Source organism: Oreochromis aureus, linkage group 1 (assembly GCF_013358895.1).
Source record: "Oreochromis aureus strain Israel breed Guangdong linkage group 1, ZZ_aureus, whole genome shotgun sequence".
Classification (NCBI taxonomy): Eukaryota; Metazoa; Chordata; class Actinopteri; order Cichliformes; family Cichlidae; genus Oreochromis; species Oreochromis aureus.
This window is the reverse complement of record NC_052942.1, coordinates 15,613,359-15,624,428: the sequence shown is the minus strand read 5'-3', so window position 1 is coordinate 15,624,428 and position 11,070 is coordinate 15,613,359. Positions and strand designations below refer to the sequence as shown.

Sequence of the window (11,070 nt, the reverse complement as noted above, 5' to 3'; positions counted from 1 at the left end):
TCAGAGACTGTGACATTTTGTGAAGGGTATTAATAATTCATGACATGGACAAGATACTTTTTGATCAAATGTAAATAAAAGCTGATCATTTCTTTTTTTACTCCGCAATAATGCCTCTTGTTCATCGTCTTATTATCTTTTGGGAGACACCTATGTCATTTTCAGTTAAAAAAAAAACAAAAAAAAAACTTGCTGGTTGAATAAAAGTAACTTTAAGTCAAAATAATTAATAATTGACAGCTTAACTGTATTAGCAGATCATTAGCAGCTCCAAGGACAGATTCCTTAAGGAGGAAGAATGAATAGAGTAAAAAGGGAGTTACATCGTTACATTGGACTAGTCCAGGCAACTCCAGGCCTCGAGTGCCGGTGCCCTGCAGGTTTTAGATCTCAGCCTGGGTCAACACACCTGAATCAAATGATTAGTTTTTTACCAGGCCTCTGGAGAACTTCATGACATGTTGAATAGGTAATTTAGCAATTTGAATGAGCTGTGTTGGATCAAGGACACATCTAAAACCTGCAGGACACTGGCACTCGAGGCCCGGAGTTGCCTACCCCTGGACTAGTCTTTCAAAAAAGGCTCCAGTGCAGGGGTGCCCAATCCTAGTCCTCGAGAGCTACCGTCCTGCAGCTTTTAGATTCATCCTTGTTCCAACACACCTGAATCAAATGAATGTCTTGTTATCAGGCCTTTGCCAAACTTGATGGCATGCTGAAGAGGTCATCAAACCATTTGATTCAGCTGTGTTGGAGTAGGGATGCATCTAAAAGCTGCAGGACAGTAGCTCTCGAGGACTAGGATTGGGCACCCCTGCTCCAGTGTATCCCTGGTTTCTGCTGGACATGTAAATAAGGGTTTGCTAGCAAGCTTGGTGTACACTGTGCAGTATCAGTCACTTGCTTGTATCCTTATGACTATAGGAGCTGTGCTACCAGTGTATGCAGTGGACCCAAAGAAATGTACCAGTGTACCTGAGGGGACAGCAGCAGGCAGATGAGAGAGCACTGGAGAAACTCCTATTGCTTAAACAACAAGAGAGGGACGAGCAGTACATGGAGGAAGAACAGGTGGGAGCACGTGTACACTTCAACTGCCATAAAGCGACATGCATCACCTTGATCTTGTCCCAGAAGTAAAACTTGACCCAAGACACTGGTGCTCATCCTCTGAGAAACATTTAATTTCTCAGCAACACATGCAATGGTTCAGTAGGACAATATAATCTGCACTGAAGCGTCACCCAAATAATGGACGTAGCATCATCACGGTGACTGAAAACATGGCGTTGGTTCGGTCAGGCCACAAAGTCTCAAGTCACAAAGCTCAGTCACACTGTCAATTATATGAGCACATAACCAGACTCAGCAGTGCTGTCTTTATTCTGCTACACATGCAATTAACAACACATGAGATCTAACTAATGCAAAACCAATACACTACCAGTACTGAATACAGCACTTATAGACATACATGAGTTGATCAGTGCAGTCTTTTATTTTAAGAGTGTCCCAGGTTATTTAAAGTTTTTAATATGCTTAAAGAAATAGAAATGCTATTTTTGCATTTTATGTTGTGACTTTTTTTAAGTTGTAGTTCACTTGAGAGTATCTTGGGAACCATTGTTTGTGGTCAAAAACAAAACCATGTCTCCGTTCAAAAAAAGGATGTGAGACCCAAAACTTGTCGTGTTATGCAGCTATTACATGTCACAATAAGTTAAAACGTCAGTCGTACCTTTGGAAAAAAAAATGACCAGTATTCTCTAACCACTTCTCATTCCTTTATATTTTGATAGAAAATGGAAAATAGCTACATTACGAACGTATATGCACATGACACTGCATTTGTGTAACCATGAACTTTAGCACTGTCTCATCTTGACTGTTCTAGATACACTTCACTGCTTCTGCTTTGGTGTTTTTTCCCGTTAGTAACCTTATTGTTTTCATCCACTTTCACTACTCACATGACATTGTTTTCAGGCAGTGGATTTTATTTAAAAAAATACTACCTGTTTAGACAGAGACGATTAATATGTAATGATAATAACACATAGTTGGATATTATCAGTTCTAAGAAGATGTTCCCTCAAGAGTTACCAAGAATAAACGGAGTGAAAAGAGAGCTGCACTGGACCAGTTTATCACTACGCATCTCTGGTTCTGTTTGCTGTGTAAATAATGGATTGTTAGCATGCCTGATTCATTGACACATGCACAAACAAACATGAAAATACAGTACATAAGGCAAAAACAGAGTTTATACAAATCTAACAAGCTTAAAAGTCAATATTTGATCAACTGACCACATTGATTCTCTATTCCCCACAGCTTGAACTCTCTTAGACAAGCTTTCTTGTCATTTCTGTAAGAAGTCTTCAGGAATAGTTGGCTGGCTTTTGTTCTCTTCTCTGTCAAGATGATCCCACACTGCTTCTGATCAATGACAGCCATACTGAGATCAAATGTTGAGGACACGTTGAACCGTCAGTAACTGCAGCTGTTTTTGCTGCTGTTAGCTACTGTTAGCTGTTGCTTACTGGTGGTAATGAAACCTTCTTTGAAGTGAACGTAACTTTATTGAACTGTGACACATGACATAAACTGTTATGTGAGAATTTAGTTATACTGTTTATGAGAGGGAACTCTTGATATGATATGACTGACAGTGGTTGTTCGTGTCATGTTCCTGGGTCTGTTGACCCAGCGTTTTGAGTCTTAGTTTATTTGGATGTTATGTTTAAGTTCTTTAGGGTAGCTAAGTTCATTTGTTTATTAAATTCCCTTTGTGTTTTCTACCCTTGTATTTAAGTTTCCCTCTCCCTTTATGTGTTTCATGCTGCATGTCTTATGTTGTCAAGTTTATATTGTCGTGTCTGCCACTCATGTTTCCTGTTTTATTTTGAAGGTCTGTGTCATATGTCAGTGTAGTCAGCTTTGCTTCCTTTGTCTCATTATGTCAGACTAGTGTCAGCTGTTTCCCCAGGTGTTTCCACTTCCCCTAATCACCCTTGTGTGTATTTAGTCTGTGTGTTTCTGTTCATTCTTTGTCAGGTCGTCTGTTGTTTCACGTCATGTTCTCCACGCCATGTTTCTAAGGTTGTTGTTTGTTCAGTTCACCCAGTTTAGGTTAATGTTAGTTTTGCTTCAGTTTCTCTTGCCCTTTGTTTGTACCTTTTTTACCAGCCTCATTAAACGGCTCGCAAGTTGGCATAATGTGTGATTTTTGTTTCGCTTTCTTAATTCTCTGATAAGCTGGCTTGGCCCTGGCTTATCAGAGAATTAAGAAAGCGGAACCGGCTGTCCAAACCGCCACAAAGCTGCCCGCTGAGATTGAATTGACGGGACGAGGTGCGGGTTTTCAGAAAAGGCTCACAGACGGGGACGTGGTCAAGAGCTTGGAGGCAATTGCGGCTGCAGTGAATACTCAGAATAACATCTCTGAGCGGATATTGAGACACATCAGGGAAGAATCCGCTCAAATCAACAACTATGGGCGGAAGTTGGAATACATCACGGATCAGTTGGCTGCGGTCGCGAGGTCTCAGAATCTGATCTGTGAGCAAAAGAATGACAAGATCACGGAATTGAAGGTAAATAACAACATGGAAAAACTCGCAACTATCCAACGGGTGATGGAGGGACCAGTGTCGGAGTGCTAAAAGAAACAGCTCAAAATTCTCATGAGTTGTTGGAAGACAATCGCAATCATAATATGACTACCCTTCCGGCGCCAGCTGCGGGCTCAAGGCTGGAGCCGATCAAAACAATCCCTGATAACGACTATGCTGAGACTGTTCCTTCCCATCCCATGCAAGGCCACCTGGGTTGGCTGGTAGACTGTTTACTTAGCCTGGCAGGGCGAAGGACACTGTCTCCGCTGAACTATGGACACGCATACACATACACTTACACTGATAAGCAAACACTCATCCCCCTCCCTTTCCAAACGCCTTCGATGCTTGTTTCCTGCGGGGGAACACGGCGGGTCTATGTGCCGCGCTGGAATGATAGCGCTGTGCAGGGCGGCTGCTGTGTTCGCTTCGGATAACTCCTCACCCCCCACCCATCCCCATGGCTTGTCATGTCCTTCATAATGTTGTGCTGTGGACATTCATGTGCTTTTTTGTGCAGAGGAGTTTTTGTTTCCTGTTCTCATGCTGTCCTACCATGGAAGCACAGCATGAGTAGGGGTCTCTTTTTTTCCTCTTGTACTTTCCCATTGTAATGTACATTTCAATGTTTTTCTCTAATGCTACCAATCTCCGACCGGTATCCCCATGTAATGTCTGTGTTGTATGTGTAAGGTCGGGGGGGGGGGGGTCCCATTTCACTGCAGGGCAACCTGCATGTGACGAATAAAGCTTTGATTGATTGATTGATTGATTGCTTGCTTTTTGTTGATACCCAAGTTTTGGTTCCTCGTTAATTTTGTGTCTGCATTTTGGGTCCTCTTTTCAAATTCCTCAAATTCTGCTGCCGCATACTGTGATAGCTCGTCTCTATGTGTGTTGGTGTGATCCCCATGAAGGACTGGCCAGCTGTGTAGCTGGTATAATGTTAGCTTATAACCAGCCTTTTTATTGCCCAAACACTATTTCATACCTGTTATCTTTGGTATTTTCATAGATTAATGCTTGAATGATTCAAAGGTCAGTGATAAGGGAGTCAGCAAATGACAAAACATTCCTCTGATAATGGTTAGACACAAGGGCTGGACTAAAAATGAGTGAAAAAGCAGACAATGACATACTCAGAAATAATGGAGAACTGTTGTTCAAAAACTCTTTAAAAAAATAAGAAGAATCACAAAAAACAAACAAAAAACCCCCAAACACACCACACACACACATCACTTCTTCATAGCAGCTGTGGAAATATAAATGGGGGTCTCGCTTTAACAAATCACCCACAACAACATATCACAATGTTGTTAACGATATGTTTAGGAATCCAAAAAGTTGTCTAAAGTTAATTTGGTGAGTTTGATATGTTTTACTTATAATGTTTTTATTATTTATTGTTTGTTTTTCTTCTCATTATGGACTTTCTGATAAGGCTTTTTTGTTTTGCTTTTTCTGGTAGGTGAAACTGAAAGAACGGCGTGAAAGAGCGAAGCAGGTGGCTGCATTCAACCTTCAAATGTCAGAGAAGGAGCTGGCTCCGCTTCATGTCAGTTCTGGAAGAGAAACAAAAACTGATTATTCCCACTTACAACCATTTACATCACAGTTTTGGTCATTTGCAGTTACTGTTCAAATTTCATGTGAAATGACTCAGTGAACAGTGACTAATTCTCTTATAGACACTTGTCGCAAATTTTAAGCAGATGACGTCATGACTCATTTATGACTCATTTTTATTTACTTTGTAACTCTCTCCCTCTTTTGAGAAACAGTTTGTTTGTTTGTTAATTTATTTCGATCATGTAAGCAATATACAGGTACATTTAGCAAAGCACGGTATTAAGATTTAGAACATACTCTGGGTTTTCTGTAGAATTCGTTCATCTTCCCGGCTCGGCCACTCACGCCTCCCAGGAGTATCCAGCAGCATCGTTACATGAACGAGCTTCAGATTCAAAGAGACAGACGACAGAAATTCAAGGCTCAAGGCGAACAGGAACGTCGTTTCATGGAGTGTTTAGACCAGATACATCTGACTAAGGGGTGTGTAAAGGTGCCACAAGCCAGATGTTTCAAATAATCATATGTTGTGATCACAAATATATCATGTAATGTTTACCTGTGTGGTTTAGGGTAGCTTTGCAGCAAGCTCAACAACTCCAACGTAAACGGGAAAAGGCTGAGCAATACAAGAGAGCTCTGGACACCCAGGCAAGTCAAAGTTACTTTCAAACTTGACACAAAGGCACAAATTCTTGCAAAGAATTGTGTTAAGTCGCATGGTCTTGGTAGCGAATATGGAATGAATTCAGCGCAAGCAATTATCGGTATAAAACTAATGTACCATATTAAAAAAAATGTTATGAATTTAATGATAGCAGCGCACCTTATGCTTACCACTGTGCAGCATGCCCTCTTCTTTTAAAAGTCCATAAACGGTTACAAAAAAGGTTACAAAAACTCATGGGTGAGGCTTTGGACCTCTAAACACAGCACGCAAAAATTATAGGTAGAATGTAGGGAAACTGTCCAGAAAAGTAGTTTTCAAATGTTTTTGTCACGTGACCATCTGCATTCAGTCTAAAATCTAAAATCAGACTGTTTAATTTGCCCTTAGATGTCTGAAAAGAAGTGCACAGAACCTCCAGATTGCCACCCTGACAGCTCCACGTTCAGCCGCTGCGAGAAAGCAGCGTGCAAAGCAGAAAGCCGCGAAAGGGCACAGAAGGTCACCATCCCTCCATAACAGTTTAACATTTCACTGTTAGCCTCATCATACTGCAACAACAACATTAGTCATACATGCTCTGTGCATATTCAGTCCACATTGTTGTATTAAAACTACCAAGTGTGATGTGTTTCACACTGACAGATCTTCCAGGTAAATTTTAGTGCTGCCACCGAGAGAACGAAAGAACTGCACAACCATCAGGCACAGCTGGAGAAGGAAAAGGAGATGCTGAGACGCAATTAAATGGAGTAAGTAAAGGCAAATAAAAGAAATGGACCAAAAAGTACATGCAAGGAAAAAGATGACAGAATAACTATGGAACGTACTTTCTTCTTCTCGTGGTTTCGTTTCTGTCCAGGCTAATGCACGATCGTATCAGACGCTTTGAGAAGATGCAGGTCATCAGCAAGTCGCTAAAGGAAGACTGGAGTCGCAGTGTGAAGCACAAATACCAGGAAGAGGAAGACGAGAGGCACTTTCGGAGGTGTGCGGGTGCAGGATCACTCTAACTTTTATAGTTAGTCAAAGTTTTGGACCATCTGCACAGAAAATACAGCACTTGTTTGAACATTGATGTGATTACTGACACTGATCTTCTAAGAGTCTCTGGACCTCTAATGAATCCAAGTCCAATATTTACTCTCTTTTAGCCCTATTTTTGAGTCTTACTGCCTCCTGGGGGACATATTTACCTCTTTAGCTGCTTGATGCTCCTCTTTGTTCGACAGATAGTCACTAAATCTATGTCTGTTCTGTCCAGTCTTTTATGTCATTTTCACTAAATATACAAATATATTAAAGTTGATGTCTGATGCATGATACACATATGAGAAAGAAAGTGCACCTTCTTTCAATTCTAAGGTTTTATGTATCAGCACATAATACATTTGGTCCTGCAGGTTATGAAATTATTTCAGTATATTCAGATAAACAGCACTCCCTGCTCCCCTGCCATTGATTTAAATAAATAATATTTATGCTGGTGGCCAAATTATTACATAAAACAGTTATTAGGCAATCAGATTTTTGGAAATGTTAGAGCTCAAAAACTGCAGGAAGGTGTTCGTATCTGAAGGATGGTTAAAATCTGAAAGCATTCCTCAGTCTATCTGTATACATGGCATGACTAAGATAGCCTAGTATCCAGACATGCTGGGTCATTGTCATAGCAAGTTCAATAAATTAAGCTTCTTCAAGATTAGGCAATCCGTCAAAGTAACAAATGATGGAAAAGATTAATCACTTTGTGAATCTTCAGAATTTATGAAGTGGAGTCAGACATTATAGCACGAATCGCGTAAAAGTTAGATTTTTCAAACTATTTATTTTGATTTATATAATATTTGCTAAAAGTGCATTAAACTGTATCACTACTTCCGTTCTTTATTAATTCAATTTCATCCTAATTGAAAATGAAAGATATTTTCAAAACGAAACATAAAAAGAGGACGTTTGGCAACCATCACTAAGACTGGTGTCAATAGAAAATTGTACTTAGTAGTCAGTATAATCTTTTAATAATATAAGTTTGCATATGATAGAATACTGCATGATGACCTCTTTATAACTCAGACTGTTTTTGATTCACTGTGACCCGTTATCATGCAGGGAAGGAGCAGTACCTGCTAGATAAGAGCTTAATAAGCAGTTTCACTTTGTACCAGGTAGAGGAGCCTCTCCTGGCACACGCGCACACACGCGCGCACACACACACACACATATATCCGCACATGCTCACGCATCAACATTCCATTGAACAAACGTATTACTCTTCTTGTGTATAAATAAAGACCAGGGCAGTGGCAGAGTGCGAGTCTCGGACTGGCTGCCCTTGCATGCAAGTAAAACTGTGTGTTTCTCCTCTCTGATTCTCAGCTGAAGAAGTGTCTTAGAGTACATCTCTTGACGACTGGTAATTATATTCAAACAGTAATTAGGCAACCACGTTTTTGTAATCATCAGCGTGCACGAACCACAAGAAGGTGCTCATTGGTGAAGGCAGTCCAAATATCCGGGAGAAATAAAACATTCCTCAACGTGTCGATGCTCATGTTCGCATCTATCATATGACTTGGAACAGCCAGTTTAATAAGTCAAGACAGATTCTTAAAGATGAGGCAGTCCTGTGTAGATGATATGATGAGCTGGACTATGAGAAATTATTTGCTCAAATGATGTTTTACCAGAAATCCACACAAAAATGAAAACAATATAACTACATCACATCACGTTCATGTGTAAAACCTAGGAAGTGAAAGCGCGTACTTTATTTTTCACATGACTGTATTGAGGGGAAACTGCGCAGTTGGGTGCTACTCCTCTGTTATTTACTACAAGCACAAACTTTCACATCAGTTTTGAAAGATCTCTAAATCAAATAATCATTGCACATATATCACCTCTACAATAGAAAAAAATAGATGTCACATATTCTCATGCTTTACATTTCTTTTCACTCTTTGAGGTTTAACTGTTTCTCCTTTAATTATGTCGCACCCAGACTGGAAAACACATTCTGGAAAATGGTAGCGAATGGACACATGCACTAGTTTCTCTGATTTTTTTTGTCCTCACAGTCTCAACTTGAACATGTCCACCATTCAAAATACAACTCATAATAATTCTGTCTTCCTGTGGTTAGGTCTGCTGGTCACCTCCTGGTTGATAAGCTTGCAGAGTACAGGCGTTGTAGCCAGTGTAAGAGGAGGACCACCAACTATGGAGAGACCAACATCTGGAAAGACTCTCATTACCTGTCTGGTACACAGTTCATGATCTGAGGACATGAATGTGAATAAACAACCAAACCTCAACTTATTGTGTGATGGTCACCTAAACAAAAATTACCAGGTTATGTACAGTGGTGTGAAAAAGTGATCGCCCCCTTCCTGATTTCCTGTTTTTGTATGTTTGTCACACTTAAATGTTTCAGATCATCAAACAGATTTAAATATTAGACAAAGATAACACAAGTAAACACAAAAGGCGATTTGACTAGGCCACTCCAAAGTCTTTATTTTGTTTTTCCTAAGAAATTCAGAGATGGACTTGCTGGTGTGTTTGGGATCATTGTCCTGCTGCACAAGTGCGCTTCAGTTTGAGATTATGAGAGATGGTCTGACATTTTCCTTCTGGATGTTTTGGTAGACAGCCAGAATTCCTGCTTCCATTTGCCACAGCAAGTCTTCAGAGTCGTGAGGCAGCAGATCAACCCCAGACAACTGTTGCGCCAAGGGCGTAGATTTGGTTTTGGCATTGGTGGGGACGGATGATTCAACCACCGAACCCTACCCTGTTCCTTTTCTTTTTTTTCCTTTTTGTCATTGCTTCTTGCTTCTTGATAAAAAGAAGGAGAAATATACTTGTCTACATATGCTATTCTTTTAAACCATTTAAAATTACAGTTCATAGTTTTATATGTGAATTATATAATGTTAAATTACTATTAAATAAATGACTGACTAAGTATTTTAGACTTAGTTTACTTCAGCCATATTCCATATAAATCAGGTATCATACAAAAATAAAAATAGCTTCAAATACAGTCATGACAATAAAAGAATATGACTTTAAGGACTTAAGAACATTACTTCAGTTATAGTACACCAACATCTCTTATACATTGGCACTAAGGGAACACTGAATGACCTGGTGGTTTTTGTCCATAAAACTACTCATCTAAGATTACCACAAAATTATTATTATGTGCTTGATGTGCCTCACCTTTGGCCCTGGCTCTTCCCCTCTGACTGCACTAGGACATATTGCCACTTGATAAAATAACACATTGATTCGTGCCATATAAAAAGTGAGACTTGTCAATTCAGATTCTTTGTCAAATATACACTAATGAATCAATTTACATCAGCAGCCTAACAACTGTCATGATAATAAATACTAGTTAATCTATAGCACCAAATCATCAGTCAGTCACCTGTGACCTTGCCTCTTCACCTCTGTCCGAGCTACAACATGGCAGAGCTGCCTCTGTCACCTGATGAATAACAGTGAGACATTCCAAATACATGCAGTCACACATGTGCTTCAAATACAGTAATGAACCATCAAGTCATCATCCAATTTCACCTGTGATCTTGTATCACCATTACTCTCTGAGCTTTGTGTTGGTTCTTCTGTCACCTGACAAATAGCACATACATGACAATAAGAATAACATGGGTAGCTGCTTCAGTGTTTCTGTCAATTTGTGCAGATCTTGACTCATCAGTAATGTTTGTAGGGTGAGTGCATTTTTAAAACAATTTGTGCAAACTGCACTACAAGGTGGAATATTTGCAAAATCATGACTACCTCATGATATTTTGTCTCAAAAATCAACCCTATGAATATGTCAGTGCCATTAGGAAAAAATTATTGTGTCACCAACATTTTAACGTTAGACATATAATTTTAACAGCCTCTGTAAACTGATATCCTGGCTTGCTCGAGGCTGCCGTTTTCTCTGACACTTTCAGTCAAAATTAGAAATGCTACTTTGGGAGACTGAGATAACTAATAGTGCTGACTGTTGTGCAGTTAGTTTCCAAAACACGTTATTCATGGTTACATACAATTTTAGACTCATGTGGGCCAAAGCCTAGCATAGCCTGTAACGTTATTATGACGGACACATTTTATGAGTGAACTTGGCTTTAAGTGACTGACAGGTTTCTTTGAAAAATACTTTCTTATATCCAGGTTCTTCCTTTT

General features: G+C 39.7%; 1 protein-coding gene and 1 long non-coding RNA gene across 4 annotated transcripts; one reads left to right on the top strand and one right to left on the bottom strand.

Moving 5' to 3' along the window:
- The first annotated feature begins 771 nt into the window (after window positions 1-771).
- LOC120435705 (uncharacterized protein DDB_G0290301-like) lies at window positions 772-6,832 on the top strand. 3 transcript variants are annotated; one of them, XM_039606160.1, is made up of 8 exons: window positions 772-848; window positions 925-1,071; window positions 5,089-5,175; window positions 5,503-5,672; window positions 5,762-5,840; window positions 6,247-6,357; window positions 6,502-6,608; window positions 6,719-6,832. In XM_039606160.1, exons 2-7 carry the CDS (start codon window positions 943-945, stop codon window positions 6,601-6,603), a joined length of 678 nt encoding a protein of 225 aa, XP_039462094.1. In that variant the 5' UTR covers window positions 772-848; window positions 925-942; the 3' UTR covers window positions 6,604-6,608; window positions 6,719-6,832. The 3 variants fall into 3 exon arrangements, with proteins under 3 accessions (XP_039462094.1, XP_039462464.1, XP_039461746.1); XM_039606530.1 differs by having other exon boundaries at window positions 799-1,071; window positions 5,089-5,124; XM_039605812.1 differs by having other exon boundaries at window positions 801-1,071.
- On the bottom strand, window positions 4,901-6,813 carry LOC120436255. The gene is made up of 3 exons (XR_005610318.1): window positions 6,687-6,813; window positions 5,487-5,574; window positions 4,901-5,182 (listed from the first exon to the last, which is right to left on the bottom strand). It is a non-coding gene; the product is annotated as an uncharacterized LOC120436255 (long non-coding RNA).
- Window positions 6,833-11,070: the final 4,238 nt, after the last annotated feature.